The following is a 20,512-nucleotide window of genomic DNA, read 5'->3' on the forward strand; positions in this document are numbered from 1 at the left end:
CTTACGTCTGTACCCACGTTTCGCCTAAGTATTGCAACAAACAAATAGTTTGGACATCAACTGCATAATTACTTTGCGACAACAGGCTGCATAATTTTGAGTAAAGCATTGGGTTAAGATATAATCTTAAACAGTACCAATAACGTTATTATTTTTTAAATTACTTTTTAGGACTCGTCGGCTATGCGTTGCCTTTCGTAAGTCAGAATTTAAATAGAAATTACGTGAAAATCCGGAGTATCTGAGAGTGCCCAGAACTGTAGATAGAGCAAAAAGATGGAAACGTTGCCTCACATTTTAATTGCTGAACCTACAAAGGTGAGGTTCTTAGTGGAGTACTATTTGTATGCAATGTGAAACAGTCGTAACAAGAAACGTAGGCTGTGTAAAAAATATCTGTTTGACAAGTTGACATTCTGTGTCACGATTTCTACCATTTCTTTTTTCTAATTTTATTTTTCTACTTGGCAATACCGCGTCCAAAATGTCAAATTGCATGGCGGTGCGTCGCTTTTTTGCCAATCATTGCCGCATTACAACAAATTTAAACGTATTTACGGTCAAACAACGGAAAGTATTCACTCGTGCAAAAACTACAAGTCATTTTGTTAACAACAAAAATTCATTGGTAAGAATTTTCAATGTTTACATTGTTTACGTGATAGCAATATGCGAACGATTTCAGCTGTGAGAATTTGAATTTAAATCAATTGTGATGCATTATTAAAGTGTAAATATCGCGTGAAAGTTCATAATACTCGTAGTTTATGTCAATATTTTAGAGATATTATGTTACGAGAACGGAAAGTAACCTTAAAAGTTTTGTAGTAAATTGTCCGTCAGCGTACTGTATCGATTCCAACAAGTACCATATCCGTCATGTAGGACGCGTGATTGTCGACCTTATTGCCCTCGAGATAAATCTTGCGTGTGTTGTTGTTATGTAGATTGTAGTCGTTTATCTACACTGGCGGTTGTCCCCATTGGAAGTCCAATTTGAATCTAATTCAAGTTGATTGAATGTTGAATGATAGTTTTAAACAGATGGTTTATGTTTTTGGGCCTGTTTTGATTTCTAATTATAATCAGCCTTGTGTTTAATGAAAGAATTAGTCAGCTCATATGTCAATAACTCTTAAAAAGTTCTAAGACCTTATTTAATTTAATGGGTAATATAATTCCTTTTTATGAGGGGTAATAACTACCCAGGAGTTATGCAACTAAAAAGTATTTTATCTAAATAGCTATTTCAGTTCTTAAACACCATCAAATTCAGTTTAATTTCAACTTCTTTCAGTTCTAACATCTCAAACTTTCACTTGTTTAATTTATTCTAAATCATGTTCACTGGAAATTCCTTTTTCACTTGAAGATAATAAGTATTACATAAACATATCTATAGATATAGGTATTAGACACTTAGATTGGAGTAAAATATTGTTATCTTGCCATTGATTTCTACAGTTGTGAAAGAATATGGAATCAATTTCATTTTAATATACCATTACAGAAAAGAAAGAAATACTTTCTGAACATGTGAAATCTGGCCACAGTATTTTTTTTTTACAGATTATAAAATCTGTTGGATCAGAAACTCTTTTCTAGTTCACCACAGAATAAAATTCATTTGTACACCAATAATGTGGTTTAATCACCTACAAATATAGCTAGCAATAAAACTTTGACGTAAGTGGCAGAACTGTGTAACATTAACAGCATAGTAATAAGGCTAATTCTATATGAAATGATTTATTGTTTACTATAACAATGGGTGGTGTTGACAATGGCACTCGGAGCTATGCATTGTCTATCACAAGAATCTGTATGGGAGAGTGAAATACCAACATTTTTATTTGCATAACAGTTCATTACACTATTAGGTGGTTCTGGTTTATTTTTGTATTACAGAAACATTTTGTATAGTCTTTTTGAGTTATATTTAAATGCTAATTCAGTTTATTGGACTATTTTTAAATATAAATGTGGTTTGCGTTTAATTAAGTCAAATTCATGATTGATTTCAATTGATTCCTGAGACAAGCAGCATATTTCCTATATCTCCTAACACCTTTACCAGTGATCCCTTTATTCACTCCTTTAGTTAAGCTCATTCAAGAATTGCTTTAGGTAGTATTTTGACTATGAGGATGTAGGGTTAAAATTCAAAACTGGCTTGCAAAAAAAGATAAAAATCGCCAATATCAATCACCTGTCATAACATTATAGTACCTTTAATTGCCAAGCCATCATGTCCATAAAAAAGTTAACAAGTAATAAATACTACAATGTTGGGCCTCAAATATTGTTATTGAACAGTCTAAAGATCATCAAGACCGCAAAGAGGTGTCATATAAATTACACAGGTCACAAATATGCTGCCCATAGTTCAAAACATCTTGAAGTTGATGTCTAATAAAGTTTCGCGAATTGGTGGGCGTTTGTTCATTAACACCACAGTCGTTAAGATTATCAGCTTGTTGATCTAGTGTTCCTGTCATTAGAGGAAAACCCTTGAAATAATAGTTGTATCTTTTGTTTTTGAATGATATTTTCTTCGGTAGATATGACGAATTATTGTGTCGTAGAGCACAAAAGATAAAAAGTTACAACCGGTTTAGGCCATCAATCGAACTCAGTACGTGCCGGTTTGGACAACTGTATTTTTTTGCGAAATTCGCATTTTCGCATTAAAAATTGCATTTTCGTGAATAACATTTTAATGCCGTATTTCAGACGGACAACAAACTGATCTAAAAATGTCGCGTACTGTGTGAAATTTTGGTTGTCTAATCGTAAGAATTCTTTAAGACACGGTGGATTGATTTATCAATATTTAAAACACTCTCAACTCGATCCTTTTCGGTAAACCATCGGCAGTACATTTCACCAAAACGGCTTGGCAAACGAAAGAGCTAATTTTGATAGGAAGTACCTAATTTATATTGGTGCTGGCTGATAGATGCGGTTGAATAAAGACGAAACGTTAATTAACTTTTGAAGTAAAAAGACTACAATTGAGTAATATAAAATCTGTAACTACCTATCTAGAAAGGCTATCGAGAGCAAGTTACATTTATCTTATTATTTACTCAAGTTATCACGTATAATACGCAATATTATTACACAGATAGTGCAACAGACAACAATACACTCGAACAGTCGTTCTGCGAGCACGTACCATCAATGCAGGTAATTGAAGCACTTTCACTATTCGTAACAGACTCATATAACTACACGTAAGTGGAAATAATACTAAATAGACATTTATTTGTGAGTTTTAAATTTATTTTGATCTATTGTTGAATAAAAACCAATTTAAAATTATATTTTCTTAGTGGTATAGATATTGGAATATTCTGATTTCTGTGGTTACTGGTTACTGCAGTACCTAAACTAAACCCAGAGCCGAATCCATGTCTTATCTAAGCTCTATTCGTCAAAACAATAATTAAGATAGTCAAGTCGCTCTTGATTAACTTTATTATGCATCGATGATCACCTTTGTGGTAGAAATGATAACGGGTTTATTTTATAAATTGCATTCTTATCCACAAACTAATAGATTATCCTCGGAATTACTAGGTTTACGACTGTGGCATGTTAAATATTTGAAGTCTCGTATTTTAAAAAAATATATTTTTTGACAAGTATTTTTATTTTCCTGTTGCTTAATTGAGGCTAAATGCTCGTCGAAAATAAAATTTCGGTCGCTGCATTTATAATAGGCAGTTTAGAATTTGTTTATTTCACACGATGTAAATAAGACACGCATTGACATGGAGTGGTACCAAAGAATAGTCCACGACCACGCTCGTTATGAGAAGCAAGTGGATGCTTATACGCCGCGATGCGGGGCAGCCCTTTTTTCCTCTCTTCCATAGTCAGCCAGTGTGTTATCGTTCAAATAGAGTATCGTATTTTTTACAGATAGAAGTGATAAAGTGCCATAATTACGGGCTCGAGTCCAGCGATACACTCGGGCACTGCTTGGCTACGAGTTGTATTGCCGCATTTCTGCTATTGGTAGGTCTCATTCATTTCGCGTATTAATAATAATACAAATGGGTCATTTATATTGTAATATGGCAAAAAGTAGACCATACTCCTGCGGGCCAAATCTGCTTGTCACTGTTTAATTAGATTCCGATAAGTGATGATGTCAAATAATTATGAAGATTATAGCCTAGGTTTGCGTAATCCATCGACGCAATTACACTGCAATATAAAACCCAAGGTTTATATCCTTCGTATGCTTTTCTTGTTATTATAAAGCCAATCAGGAAAAATAGAAAATTCTCAATCAAATGCAATATGCTCATTGCTCACCCTCTTAACAATATGGACCCAAAACTTAACAAGTTATATGGATACAAAACACACAGTCTTACTATCCAAACATCTTTCAAAGAAAATAAATTAAACATTCCATAGAATAAAATTGCAAATCAAAAAGTTCTGCTGTATTGTATTATTTTTTCAGGGTCGGTCATAAACCGTAGGGCCCGGCAGTATTTAATGATTCATCACCTTCCACCCTCTTCGATCGACTTTTATTACTAAAACAAGGATAGGCTTTAGTAAGGCAAGGTCATTTAAGGTGGCCATCGATTTTTACTTGAAAATTGTACTACATTAATGTCTACTAGGTCGGAGTTATTACTATTTCTATGAAATTGTGAAAATATTTGTTCGGCTGTAAATAATAGTTCGAAGTTTTCGGTAAGCACGAAGCTCTTCGTTTCTACATTCACTGTTACTGAGGTCTCTTCGAAACCTGTTTAAGACATACCGCGTCATTCTTTCGCACTTGTTTACGTTCATATGAGGATTAAACTTTTTAGCATACACTCATATTTTATCAATAATCTTAGAGAATGACCTCTTACATTCGTTAGTTAGAAGAGGAGCTGATAAGTCGTGGGTTTTTCGTTTTACAATCGCGATCTCGAAAACGTTGAACTAGTTCTATAGCATAAAGATATACGTGGTATTGGTTTCAATCGGTAAGGCCATTTTCTTTCTTATATGCTAGTAACAGCGCGTAGCAGATTCCTAAATAGTAGTCAACCAAAAACGCAAAAGAGAAATGTGCACACATCTCTCATTAAACGATTATTTATACATTATATGTTCTAAAGTTTAAAAGAATTAACATAACGTACGGTACATAATTTCGGCACATAACGTGCAGAACTTTAAACTTTTTTGTTTGTTAAAATTAGCCACTTGTAGACAAAAACAAGCCATGCGAGTTGTATTGACATCGTATCGCATAACTAATATTCATATTATGTTGATTGTTACGCGTTTCAATCAAAACAATCGTTACAAAAATAGCGTAATAGACCTCTTTGACACCATAGCCAACCAAACGTCTACTGGCTGTTTAGAATAACAATATGAAAAGTACTGTAAATGTCATCGTCCATGGAAATGAAGCAGAAATGAGTAAATTGTCTCCTGTGCCAACTCCGAAGATCACAAGCGATAGCACGGTTGGTTGGTTCCAAATAGTCCGAATGCTCCGATGGTATTACCATATAAGACGTTTGTTTCCCCGAAGCCGTTCAGTCGGTACTGTGTGGTAGCGCGCGCAAGGTTCGTCATGCGCGTTTTTGAGTATGCGAGTGTTGTGTCAGTGTGTGCGTTGTTGCAGTGCGCGCGCGCATCGACATCCACAACCCCCAAGAAGATGGTCTTCGAGTACCCCGACGTCAGGAGGGACGAGAGCGTCGTCGACGATTACCATGGCACTAAGGTAAGACTAATCATTTACTACTTTGTTTGTATACGATAGCCGCTTTATTCATTTTATTGAACAGCCAATTTTAAAAATTTAAGACTGAACCTGCCATGGATATAATTATCGAAATACGAATGTAAACAACTCTTGATTGGCTTAAACATGTGTACGCATTGAATTTCATTAACCCACTAGTATAAATTGTTCCGATAGTACTGATACAACGCGATATGCGTGTAATCGATTAAGCGATAAGTACAAAGGCACAGGACTAATTGTGTTAGAGCTGAGACTAGCTCGTAATACTCGCCGGTCTAATAGTCTAAACACATGATTAGTATACGTCACGCTATGGCGACTAATCAGTGAATTATGGTCAAAGGTCACGTGTTTTAGCGCCTAACAATACGCGACGGTCCAGTTTTATCATCACAAAAAACCTATCAGTCGTTATGTGACGTAATTCTAATATATTTTAGGTACATATACGTATTTTATGTTGAGGTAAATTGCGTATTTATTCGAGGGAGATGTCGCCTATAAAAGCTTTCGACGGCGGCTAAACTAGTTAGCATAAATATACGTTCACGTCAAAATAGAATACCTTAAGGGCAAGCATTACCATATAAACCGGACAAGTTTAATATTTTTTGTATAAACTGTATAAAGTTTTCTTTACATGGGAAGGCAATGCATACTATTTAAGTGGAATTCACTGCATAACAAAATATCCACATTGACTTTTTGACGTTCAAAATATTGGAATCATAATGATTTCCGTATACATTACCATGAAAACTGTCTCTACTTATCTAAAATTTAAGAAATTGAAGATAATATTCATGAATATAAATGGAATACGACGTATATTATGTTTGATAAAGTTGTCTAATATATCATTATCTGTGACCGTCGCATTGTCCTCCCCAATTACCGCGCAAACAAAAATATATTCTATCGTAATTTTTATCAAATATCGTGTAAAATAAAGAGGAATTGTTTTTAAATAATCAATCAAAACACGTCATTTAAAATTACTGTACTTGGTAAAAAAGCTTAAAAACATATCCGGGGTCAATGTTTCTTGTTAGGCGGTTAGATCAAAGTTAGTAAAAAGCTCTGAACGAACGTGTATGTATGTTTTTTGTACAGCCAGGTTTTAATAGTTTTATTTTAATAGCTAACAAACACCGTGTAATTTTATTTTCCTTAATGGAAGAAACTCTTTCTGGCGCTGATTAATGACCATAATCGTTTTCTAGTTTCGTTTTTGGTAAAATTGCTGCCACTTTTTCCGTCGCATAGTATATCTAAAAGCTGTAAGATTTTCCTTCCTATTATATAATTCATCCAAACATTGCCACATAAACTTTTTTACTACTTTCTCAGTTCTTTCTTTATAACATGTAGCAATTTTTGCACATTTCCAAAAGTAAAGAAAAAAAAATTCTTGAGTGAAATCACTAACCTTACTTTCATACCTAATTATAAGGAAACGTGTATTGTATATAAAAATGTTGTTAATTTTCTGGTTAAGTATGTAGAAGTTCAAATCACACGTGAAGAATATGCCTATAGACCGACTTGTAGAACAAGTTGTAGTTCTGTGCGGCCATATTATAAACATGTCCAGTTTTCTGCATAACTAACCAATTAAACCGTTCTTGAAAGGGCGAATTAAGCCTTAAGCCTAGCCTTAGAGCCCGGTCACACGTGATGAACGCGCGTTATTAAACGTTGAACGAACAACTAAAAGCATTTTATTCAAGCTAAGGGTTGTCATATGAATGGTATCTGTAACTGATCAGTTAATTGATTTAGTGTCTCACTGCTGGGGAAAAGGCCGCAATAAGCGCTCTATTGAATATCAAATTGCTTCTATAATTCGCTATGTTGGGCATCTTTGATTTATCCAAATCATTTCTCTTCTCCGTTAAAACCTCCCTCATCTCAGCCGATTATCTTGCGGCACCCATAATTTAACATTTTTTGAACCCATGACTGTCCATCACCCAGTGGGCCAGGGTCTCCACCCAATCGAGGAACGGGTTTAGCCTTGAGTTTTGCCTTACTGTGCCTTGTCTTGTCTTGCCTTGCCATTGATATATGAAGAAAAATAGATTCCACAAGACACAGGAAAGCTAATAGTGTAGTAGGGACGTGACTAGCAGCAATGTTTGCTATCGTTCTTAGAATCATCACACGCTCTGAATGTATTAACTCCTTTCCTCATAATGTTTCCTATAGACACGTTTAAATTATTAACTTGTTCAATGACGTCTATGTATAATTGATTTCCTTGTTGATGATAGCTTTTACCGTGATCACACAGATGCTACGATACTTATTTTCTTTCATTTTTGTAGTAACATTTCAGTATAGAATTTACATTTAAACCTTTGACAAATCTTTGTGTGATGAGCACGAGTATTTGTTCTGAGCCTGGATGTTAATGTATCTATATAAGTATGTATTTAGAAGTATATAAGTATGTTTATCAGTTATTTGGTTACCATAGTACAAGCTCTGCTTAGTTTGGAATCAAATGACCGTGTGTGAGTTGTCCCAATATATTTATTTATTTATTTTACCGCCAGTAACACTTACCAAAATCGTAACCACAATCGTATTTCCAGCAGAGCGCTCTTTATGGTGAGATGTCTTCAAATCGTAAGATTAGAAATGCGAACCATTTATTAAGTAAAAGCAACAAAAGATGGCTTTGCGCTCAAAGCAACTAAATAAAAATTAACAAGGGTCTGAAAGTTATCGTTTTAAACTTACTGTTATAATTTAACCATTTTAAAAACTGAATGATATCGTTAGCTCAACTTTACTTCAAGCGAATAAGAAAGAAATGTTATCCAGTACTCGTAGTATTACAAAATTTACAGTTAGCATTCTAGCCACTTCAAAAAAACTAGAAATCAATAAAACTAGATTGGAAAAACGGCACTAGGTGTAATAAAATTGGATCTGCAACGTTAGGCATCATTTGCACGCTAACATTTTATAGTCTCTAAAAACGATGTAACTGTTTCTGATATGAAATTGAAAAATCTACCTTCTTTTGGTGTAACGGTTTTGGTTTGAAGCAAACTCATTAATTTTAAGAACTCTCTTACAGGATTTAATTGAAAGTCCCTTATTATAAACTGTCGCTAGTCGAAAAGGATCCCTTTTAATGAAGAGGCCTCAACCTAACTAAACTAGTGATAATTTCTATCTTCTCGGTTTTATGTGATGAGAACAGTTAAAATATAACCGAATAATAATACACGTAATCAGGGCTTGAAATTTATAACCGAGCAAGCACGCATTAGTATTTTAATCAAACCTTTTTGTATAGTCACGATTTGAACACAGATTACAGTGAGTAATTTGATTCTCTAAGCACGCGATCGAGGAAGACGTTTAATATTTGTTGCCATAAACTTCGTGTATTATTTTTTCAGTGAGGCAGAGCGCGCCATAAATCCTCTTTATATCCTATTGATCTCGCTGACAATGATGCTAAATACCTAATGATACATCTGCATGTATGAATGTTAAGAGATTAAACGGGAAAAGTTTTCAAGGAAATCAACCAGTTGTCCTGGCATTGTCATTAATACTGCTTAGTTGTATCGGATTATTTTCTTTCCTACAAGATACAAACGTCATATTTTTTTTATGTGACGCGATGTCGAGGATAGAGCGAAGTGGAGGAGAAGTTAAGGAAGGCTGGCCATAAGGGAATATGAAAAAACAATCCGTATATTTTTAACAGACTAGGGGTTAGTGCTCTTTAAAAGATGTTTTAAGTATTTTGGGAAGAACTTTATAAATATAATCTATCCCTCCAGCTGTGCTTGTATGTGTTTTCTAAATATAGGTGATATTACAGCACTGGTTTAAATTTACAATAACTACGGAATCTACGGATGTAACATATTATGAAAACATTATCGTTGCGTATGCGCATATTACGTTAGGTACGCTATAAATTATTGTTTAATATGCTTAGGTGCGGCGGACGGTGTTTATCGCTCAGATTTAATGCATTTATCAGAAAATGTGGATTTAAGTGTAAAGTTTTATATTACTTCATATCGTATAGCGATTCATTCAAGCATTGATTATAATAATTTCACATAATTTTAGTTTTCGAAAAAGACAGAACAAAATCATATATGAAACCTTGCATGTCTGACAATTCTTTCAAACAGTTAATAGATCTTAGGGGATTTCAAGCTCCTAAACTGTATTTAGCCAGGGAGTTGAACTCTTGGCCTAATCCCTCTCTCATTCCCCTAGGAGATCCTAGCCTAGCAGCGGAACAGTAATGGGTTAATATAAGTCAGTGTCTTTTAGTGACGTAAAATATAATTTATTATTATAATCATGATCCTGTGTGGTTAAGATCAAATGGCAGTATCATTAACATATTGAACCGCAAAATGTATACAAAACATAGCTATTGCAGTTAATATTCCGAATGTACACCACAACCTTGCTCAATATTCTGAGAGTGAACGTAGTATACAAATAAGGTCTGGTACTGTTTAGTTACAAAGGCGGCGACAGATCTGTTGCGTATAATGTTAGTTCTTTAGTTATTTTGTTACATGTAGATGATAATTAATAAATTAATAGGAATAGGGAACTCTTTTCGCCTAAGACGTTAGGAGATGACAGGAGGCCTTGGATTAACATCAGAACATGCTTTTACTTCCCGATTGCAGAGAGATCGCATTGCAGCCTTTATAAAATGGATCATCGCTAATAAGGATCGAAAAAGAACATAGAAATTATAATTCGTCAGTTACTTACGTAGCTTGTAATTTTTTATACTGCCTTGCTTGCTTTCATATCTTGCGGAAAGTTTTCGTATATTGTGCTACTATTCGGATCTATGAATATCAAGTCTGTTGCCACCTTAACATTATCAGTAAAATCAACAAGAAACCTGTTTTTTATTAAATATTCAATGATAGCTCATTGACCTCTTTTACAACAAATAGATTTTTTATAACTAAGATGTTTTTTTAGCCTGAAATATTACGTATTTGTGGTTTTTTCCCTCGACGTTGATTTACACAGAATGTTGAATGTGAATTATTAAGCTGTCTCGCTGTGTTGATTGGAACGTGTTAATTAAGATAAATAACTTCGTCTTTAAGATTAAATGTAAGAGATAAAACGTAGTAATTGCCTTTACGGATCTTGAAAAATGTTCACGATTGGGATGAATTCACTGCCTTAATTTTTTATTAAAATAGTTCAAGATTACCGAATGGCTTTTTTGTCGGCAAAGCAGCTCTAACGAGTACGGTGGAGTTGTATCGAAAACTTAAATAAAATTACTGAAATTCTAGACGTTCAGATTGCATTTAACATCGAATAACAAATAATCTTATATTATTTGTTTACAACATACATATAGGCTGGTTACGCTATGGCTATTTACGATTACTATTGTCTCAGAGAATACAAAATGGATAAATAATAGTGCTTTAAGAAATTATGTTCTACAAGTTTAATCTCAAAAGTAATTTCAAGAGGAAACAATGAAGGTGTGTCATCGATCAAGATATAAAAATACCCTTTTGAATCACGTTGCTGTTTTAGTTTTATATAAAAATGTTATATTGTAAAATATATTTTTCATAAAATTGAAGAGTGTTCAATAAAGGTTAGTAATACGTGACCTCTCAGTTTTTAAGTTATGACGCGTGCTCTGCAAAATAAGGGCAGTTAACTTAACGCTTCAGGAAAACATCGTCATAAAACCTTTCCACCTCTAAACTTTTCAAAAAGCTTTAGAAGAGTAGTAGTTAAAATATATTTCACTGACAACTGACAATATCAATAAAAGCTTGTATGTGTGTGAAACTAATATTGCGCAGTTATTTTTAGAAAAGTTGTTAGATGCATAATTTATGATTAATGCTTGTCGCGCATATTTGCGTGGCCGACATTGTTTAGCGAAGCTGTAATTAAAATTTAATCCAGTAACGCAATTATATTATCATGACAGCTTGATTAAACACGTTTACTTTTTAATTAAGTCGTTTAATAATGATTTCTTGATTCAAGTAATTAATTAATTAAAATATCATGATGTTATGCTATTTATAGCGACTTTTTGAAGTAAATGATTTTATTTAAGTAAGGTCATTAGTGTCAAATCTCTTAAACAACTTCGGATAGGAGAATTACATGTCTTCCAAGAAGAGTTCCGATGTAAACTAGTGCATTGCATGTCACATTACACCAGTTTACTCGTTAATCTCATCAACTAACAAGCTAGGTAATACTACGTACCTACTTTAGGAGCAATTCTTATATCCTTGGTAAAAAAACTAAAAACAACGTAAGGACAACCATATGCATACAATGGCCCAAATCTTACCAAACTCACAAAAACTGTCATACAACAGTATGTCATGTACAATGTTTAAATTTTCAATCGAAAGTGGCTACAAACTTTAACGAGGGATGAACGAATCAATGATTGATTAAGAGGCATTTATTACTCTTTATCCCATGACTTTACCACTGCTGGGCAAGGGTCGTCTCCCGGACGAATAGACTGCTAAATGCACAATATAGGTCTACTCATTTCTATATCTAGGCAGTAATTATTCTCACTTGTCCACAAGAAAATTGTATCCAGCACTCAGCTGTCATAACCAGTTATAGTTAAACCTACTCCACGTGTATCGATAATTTGCTACACTTAAATTATCCATAATTTATGTTTACAATCAGAACTTGCACGTGACTATTATCACTACATTGTAAAAAGTAAACTATTTTTGCGGTCAGCTGGGGAAATAAAAATACTACGAATCGATTGTAATGAAAGGTTACAGAATCGTAAGATTTTGTAGTACCTACTATCTACCGTTTTCAGCTGATTAGTACCCTTCTTTCATGCATATCGGCCAGTAATTTAATTTCTGTCTATTTAATTTCACCAACACATAGAAACTTAATAAAGTCCAGCCCAACTTATTTTATATAAAATCTTTTAGTTAATGGATTGACTAGAGCACTGAAACTACATTTCGTAGATAGTAGCTTTATAACAATGCCTGAATGGCGGTCTTTGATTTCCAGTACACACAGATGTTATCTATCATTGACCTGGTAGGTCAGGCATCTCCATAATGTATTAGATTATTAATAGTATTGTTAACCAACAGATCATCGACCCATACCGTTGGCTAGAAGACCCAGACTCGAACGAAACCAAAGAGTTCATAGAGGCAGAGAACAAAATCACACGGCCGTACCTGGACGCGTGCCCCGTGAAGCAGGACATCAACCAGAGGCTCACGGAGCTGTGGAACTATCCCAAATACTCGTGCCCCTTCAGGAGAGGGAACAGATACTTCTTCTTCAAAAATACTGGACTACAGAATCAGAAGTAAGTGACGACATTTTATTTGAATTTTCGTTTTGTATGCTGCCAGGTCTAAATTGCGATTTTTATAAGTAAAAAAGGAAATAATTTAGTCATTAAGTTTTTTACTCCATTTTGTTTAACTGTGTTTCTATTTTTGTATGATTAGCATAACGGTCGTGTTTTCGAAAGGAAAGTTTATAACGCTAATTTTAAATCTACGAGCAATATTTCATTCTTAATCTATCACAAAAATATTTAAATTAGCTAAAATCAAGAGCGACAAGAAAGTTTACAAATGATGGCCACATAATATAATAATACTGGAAAATCGAGATCAATAAGAAAGCTTTACAACAAGGACTATTTATACTAGAAAGTTGAACATCCATTATACGTATTCTAAATCAACATCTTTCGTTCGCAGTGTATTATACGTACAAGACAGTCTTGAAGGCGAGCCCCGCGTGTTCCTGGACCCGAACACGTTATCAGAAGACGGCACCATCGCGCTCTCAGGCTCACGGTTCACGGAGGATGGCAACACCTTCGCGTACGGCCTCTCCGCCAGCGGCTCAGACTGGATCACTATACATTTGAAAGATGTTGCCACAGGTAAAATTAAATTGCGTCTTGAACCGAGAGTGGTCCACTGTACAACAGTACTAGTTTCGATTTGTTTTGCCTAATCCTTAATCATCGATGTATTATTGTATGAAAATTAAATACTCAGTATATTTTAGCACCGTTCAGGCAGCGGCTATTAGGGCTGCCTCTGTACCAGTTAAATGAAAAATATTTCAATATGAAATCATTAGATAACAAAGTAACGTGAAAATCATGCAGTCTGTTATAGATTGATGATGCACTGAAACTCCGTGGTCGCGATAAAATCTCGTCTCATCCTATCTACAAAGTTGTATTGGATCGCGATTCTAATAAAAAAATCTTATACAAAATACGGAAATATATCACAATTGCTAGTCATCACTCAAAAGTGCAAATCACTTATTTATTTCAGGTGAAGATTACCCAGAAGTGTTAGAAAAAGTGAAGTTTGCATCAATGTCGTGGACGAAAGACAACAAAGGACTGTTTTATTCTGTAAGTACATTATACATACTGTCTTAATAATAAACGCGTGTAAGCTCTGGTTACTGATACACTCTTTTGTCTGTTCTCATACATAGCTTTATTTCGTGTTTACATTGCGTTTATTAATTTTGACGGCCTCCGTGCTCGCCTCGCCACTACCAAAGCGTCGGGTCGTGGGTTCGATTCCCACACCGAACAAATATTTGTATGATCTACAGATAGTTGTTTCGGGTCTGGTTGTACTTTGTTTCCGCTGTTTGTAAATATCCCCGCGACATAAGAAATATTCTTAGTGCGGGATGTGTATTTTAAACAAATAGGAATAAGGATATGACACAGGTACATAGTCTGTAGACATATCTAATATATAAAATTCTCGCGTCACTGTTTTCGTTACCGTACTCCTCCGAAACGGCTTGACCGATTCTCATGAAACTTTGTGAGCATATTGACTAGGTCTGAAAATTGGCTAACATCTATTTTTCATACATCTAAGCGACACATTTTTTTTTATATGGCGAAACAACGTTTTCCGGTTCAGCTAGTATAATAAATGTATATATTCGCAAGGAGAACTCCGTGCCATACTTGTGTTGTTAGCATTGATCTTGTCACGTTAAAGAACGTGTTGACCCGCGCACTGTGCCAATGTCGACCTGTGTTTACGTGATCATTGTATTACAAATTGAGATCTTATTGTGTTCTTGCCATGACATTTTATTGTAGTAGAATATGATTTAGGCTAGGTGTTTAATAGAAAAAATGATCTGTAGTCAAAAGTTATGGTCCATCGATCACAGTCGATTACTATCATAACTGATGCTTTAGGGTTCGATTTCCGTGTATTATTATTTTCTTCGGCGTCCGTAGAAATTGATTTTTTTTTTTCAGTTGTAGAATCTCCTTTTTTGTTCGTCGGTTAAATATGCTAACGTTTTCGAGTCATTATTTTTAGTTTATATCCCGTCGATCGTGGAGCGTGAATGATTAGGCATAGTAATATAGTATAATATGTGTATTTCACTCGTATCGTAACTCGTAATGAATTCTATATTTTTTAGTACTCGATAGCATTACTTCATTATAGTTACATCTCAAAAGGTATTCGACGATTTAGAAATTTCTCTAAATCTCAGGTATATCATGCTGAGAAATCTGTGAAATCTCAAGTTTCGAAAAAAGTAATTCAAGAAATCCAATGCGATAAACCAAAGGTGCGTTGAGATCGTAGTTAATAGACTACATAATAATATTAATATTTTTTTACTTTTATCTGTAGCTGTACTTGATACCAATGAACACAGAAGCGTGGGTGATCTCACCACTGTTAGCTACGAATAGCCCGGAAGCAGCACACAATTATTATGTCCATATTTTATTTATTTTAAAAACTTTATATACACAGTATATATCTTAATGATTGGATTATTTCTACCAGCCAACCTACATACTAGCTTATGCAGTATTAAATGGAGATAGTAGTTTTAGTTTGTTATTGATTAAATGTTTTGTCATCAGCGGTACCCAGACCAGACAGGCAAGACGGACGGCTCGGAGACAGAGGTGAACCGCGACCAGAAGCTCTGCTACCATCGCCTCAACACGCCGCAGTCCGATGATGTCATCGTTGTAGAGTTCCCTGAAGAGCCGCTGTGGAGGATGTTAGTATACATGTGTTTTTATAACGTTTTCAATAGTTTTTTTATTGCAGAATAATTTTGTTATTGCATGTTCTTAGAAATGAGGAACAAATAAAGTGTATGGTATGGAAAATGTCCTTCAAAATAACTTTATACACATGAATGAATGAATTAACTATAAATCCTTCCCACGAAGTTAGTTTTGGTTAAGTAGATATGGTAGTATAAATTAGAATCTGTGTTCATGTTTGTTCAGAGTGTAATAATAATGTATAATTTACCTACAGTGACACTCACACTCAAATACGAAGTGAAGATAAACCGTCGTATGTGTTTTATTTATTTTTTTATGTAACTACATTCGATAGTTATTCGATAGTACGTCACGGTATACCCCATCAGTATTATTGATACACTTTGAACAAACATTGCACCTTTAGTTTTAAATGTAGAGTTGTAATAGAAAATAGTACAGATCTACCAAACTACAGTATTTGAGTGTGTCCGTACTTTGTAAAAGGACATATAATTATGTAGTTGTTAAAACTCTAGAATCATACGAGTACGTATACGGATTCGCCCGTTCACAACTAAAATGTACTCATAAAATTGTTTTAATTGAATTAACAATTTTTTTTTCAGTGGTGCGGAAGTAACGGACTGTGGCAAGTACCTGATAGTGTCTCCGGTGAAAGACTGCAGAGACAACCTGCTGTTCTACGCGGACCTCAGCAAGCAGCCCGAGATCAACGGCAAGCTGCACCTCACGCAGATCGTGCACAAGTTTGAAGCTGATTATGAGGTGAATATTAACAATATTACTGCTTTTTAATAATTTAAGTATTTAAATGGCATTTGGAGTGAACACATTGGGATTATTGTCCCTAATTACATTATTTTTTCTTTTTGATAAAGCAGTTGCGTTAGGGAACCCTTTTTATTCTTGCTCTGCTCAGCGATAATCTTTAAAGTGATAACCCCTGTTAAGAATGAATTAAGGAGCAATGATTATAAATTATTAGTGGGCAGATAAGCAAGCGAATATATTTGAGAAAGTTGATTAGAAAGTTACTTTATCTAAAATTATTGTTTTTATTTCCAGTACGTAACAAACGAAGGCTCAGTGTGTATATTCCGCACGAACAAGAACTCACCTAACTACAGATTGGTCAAGATCGACCTGCACAACCCCGCCGAAGAGAACTGGCAGACTCTCATACCTGTAAGTAAATTTAAAACTAACCTTATCCTTATTAAAATAAAGTTTAATTCAGATTATTAACTGATAAATGGAAAATTGTTGTAGTTGGATGTAATTTCAGTGAAATGAGCTAATGTTATGTTTGTTTTGTGTTGCAGGAACACCCTAGCGACGTGTTAGACTGGGCGTCGGCCGTCGACAACGATAAACTGGTCATTCACTACGTCAGAGATGTTAAGGTAAACTTTATTATATAAATTCTTATTATTAACGTTGAATTTAGTTTCTAACTGTACGTTGTTTTGTTTAAATTGTAAGAAATAAACGTTAAAAAAACAACAAGCCGTTCGAAAACAATACAAGATATATATATATATATATATGACTATTTTAAATATTGTGACGTCGATCTTGGAAAACTCATTTTAGTCGTTACCATACAATTTAGCTCCACCCTTTCCTAATAATTTTAAAACGGTATAATAAAGGACGTATTAGCTATATATCCGTGTCATAACAATGATTTTAATATTTTTACGTATATTTGCAGAGTGTATTACAACTACACAACATGAAGTCCGGCGAGCTGCTACAAACGTTCGAGCTGGACGTGGGCTCAGTAGTCGGGTTCTCCGGCAAGAAGGAGCAGTCGGAGATCTTCTACCACTTTATGTCGTTCCTGTCGCCCGGAGTGATCTACCACGTCGACTTCAAGAAACAGCCATATAAACCCACCGTGAGTAATAACAAAATATTAAAAATGGCTTAAAACTGGTGACATAATCAAATCCTTTATGTGTTGGCTTTCTCCACTCTTCTACTTTTATGGCACGTTAATTCTTATTTCTTAAAAAAAACATTTCCTGTATTTGTATATTCTCGTTTGCTAAATGCGTGCACGTGCTCGTACGCGCACGTATACACTGGATAACATCTATAAATAAATAATAACAGAAATTCATAACAGCATGCAAACGTTAAAGTACTAGCAACAGACCAGACGCATATGGGAATATTATCTTGTAACAAATAATGGACGGGCATAAGAATGTCAAGAACACAGCTCAAATTCGATTGATATAGATATTAATAATGGATTAATGTAATGTTTTTTATATTACAGGTATTTAGAGAAGTAAAAGTGAAAGGATTCGACGCGTCGCAGTATGAGGCTAAACAGATATTCTACTCTAGCAAAGACGGCACTAAAGTTCCTATGTTTATCGTCTCCAAAAAGGTAAATATTCTAAAACATACACTAATTAATAACCGCTGGCTAAGTGTGTCGTAATGGCAAAATACTCCAACTTTCGCCATTTGTTGCTATTATCTTACATAAAATATTTTTTGCACAAAATGACTGAAAACTTAACCTTCCTCTGCTTAAGTTTTCAGTCATACTGCACTGTTAAAATATCTTGTATGCTTTGAATCCCATTAGACCTTACTGATCACAGCGCATTTCATTTATAGTCAAGATATTTTACTTGTTTTTTTTTTGATTTCTCTCTTTTTAAGCTGTGTTATTTTATGCAAAAAATCCTTAATACTTATTAATTTCTCCAGGGTTTATCACGAGACGGGTCCAACCCGGCGTTGATCTACGGCTACGGCGGCTTCAACATCAACATTCAGCCCAGCTTCAGTGTGACGCGTCTAGTGTTCATGCAACACTTTAACGGAGTAGTTGCTATACCTAACATAAGAGGAGGAGGGTATGTTGATATTAACACAATATTTCGTAATTATTTAATTGTCTATTTCAAAAGTATAGGTTCACACAGTACTACAGTTACACATCTAGCTTTACAATTTCTTGTAATGCATTTGGTAATAATTGATAAATGGGTAATAAAATATAAAGTTATTCTTGCTATTATTTATCTTTGTATTCTGATACACTTTGATTGTACCAAAACTAATGTTAACAGCACTTCACTACGAGTCTGTAGTTCGATCAATCAGTAGCTATAACTAAAATAATTCCATAAGCACATCTACTTATAATCAATCAAAAACTTTTTGTTACAGCGAGTACGGTGAGAGATGGCACAACGCGGGTCGTCTCCTGAACAAGCAGAACGTGTTCGACGACTTCCAGGCGGCGGCCGAGTACCTGATCGCGGAGCACTACACGCGCGCCTCGCTCGTCACCATCCAGGGCGGCTCCAACGGCGGCCTGCTCGTGGCCGCCTGCATCAACCAGAGACCTGACCTCTACGGGGCTGCCATCGTGCAGGTCGGGTGAGTTCTATCACGCATACTTTCTTTTTATAATTTATTTTCAAACTCGACGTATTTCATCGCGTAAATCGACGTATATTATGTCTAACACATAAATTGTTGAGCTACAAGTTGACATTTTGCTCACGATAAAGCATTGTCCTTAGAACCTTAGAAACTCTCGAGAGCGTAAGATAAACCTTTTTCTATATATAATATAATTAGATGTGATGAGATTAATACTACAGATAGATTAACAGACGATGATACTATTGTTCACAGCGTATTAGACATGCTGAGGTTCCAGAAGTTCACGATCGGTCACGCGTGGGTGTCAGACTACGGCAGCTCCGACAACAAAACCCAGTTCGACTACCTCCTCAAGTATTCGCCCCTACATAACATACACAAGCCTGAAAATGGTAGGCCATTTGACTTAATTCCTAAATTCGCCATAAACAATTAACATGAAAGTTAACTTATACTTTGACTTTACCACACGTACACGCTACATAAATACGTATACGTGCCGGTAACATACCACAAAAATCCTCATTGAATAACAATATTTTGTGTTTGCAGGCACAGAGTACCCCGCGACGCTGATCCTGACGGCGGACCACGACGACCGCGTGGTGCCGCTACACTCGCTGAAGTTCATCGCGGCGCTGCAGCACGCGGCGCGGGGCTCGGCGCAGCGCCGCCCGCTGCTCGCCAGGATCGACAACAAGGCCGGCCACGGCGGCGGCAAGCCTACTGCTAAGATTGTACGTACTCAATTATTTATGCATGCATGCATAACATATAAACTTTTATGGTTTGTTTTCATGAGTTTAGTAATAGATATTTTCAGTAGCCTCCGTAAGTAGTGAGCAAGCTTTTAATAAATAATAAATGGATGCTTTAACATGGTCGATATATTGTTTCAGATCGATGAGCATACGGACATCCTGTGCTTCATGAGCCAATCGCTCGGCCTCAAGTTTATCAAGTGAACCCACCCGCCATACGTTACAAATAGTATTATTACACGATGAGATGAACGCATATAGTATTATGTAAATATACCAACTACAGTGTGTCGATGATTACCTCGGGGTCTTCGCTAAGACTGGTGATATTGTTACGCATTGCTACTATTTTTTATTAATAAAACTTTGTTTTTATTTTTGAATATGTTGTTTTATTCCACGATCTCCAGAAAATTGAGAATACACACA

At 35.1% G+C, this 20,512-nt stretch overlaps 1 protein-coding gene across 4 annotated transcripts; it reads left to right on the top strand.

Moving 5' to 3' along the window:
- Positions 1–261: 261 nt before the first annotated feature.
- Positions 262–20,466, top strand: LOC142972278 (prolyl endopeptidase). 4 transcript variants are annotated; one of them, XM_076113274.1, is made up of 17 exons: positions 538–628; positions 3,128–3,189; positions 5,657–5,758; positions 12,934–13,157; positions 13,561–13,748; positions 14,155–14,237; positions 15,747–15,889; positions 16,511–16,670; positions 16,971–17,090; positions 17,228–17,308; positions 17,620–17,805; positions 18,193–18,306; positions 18,636–18,784; positions 19,101–19,313; positions 19,575–19,714; positions 19,875–20,059; positions 20,222–20,466. In XM_076113274.1, the coding sequence occupies exons 2-17, from the start codon at positions 3,184–3,186 to the stop codon at positions 20,285–20,287; spliced, it is 2,160 nt and encodes a 719-aa protein (XP_075969389.1). In that variant the 5' UTR covers positions 538–628; positions 3,128–3,183; the 3' UTR covers positions 20,288–20,466. The 4 variants fall into 4 exon arrangements, with proteins under 4 accessions (XP_075969380.1, XP_075969361.1, XP_075969389.1 ...); XM_076113255.1 differs by lacking the exon at positions 538–628 and adding an exon at positions 3,928–4,023 and having other exon boundaries at positions 3,169–3,189; XM_076113265.1 differs by lacking the exons at positions 538–628; positions 3,128–3,189 and adding an exon at positions 262–318.
- Positions 20,467–20,512: the final 46 nt, after the last annotated feature.

Source organism: Anticarsia gemmatalis, chromosome 1 (genome assembly GCF_050436995.1).
Source record: "Anticarsia gemmatalis isolate Benzon Research Colony breed Stoneville strain chromosome 1, ilAntGemm2 primary, whole genome shotgun sequence".
Classification (NCBI taxonomy): Eukaryota; Metazoa; Arthropoda; class Insecta; order Lepidoptera; family Erebidae; genus Anticarsia; species Anticarsia gemmatalis.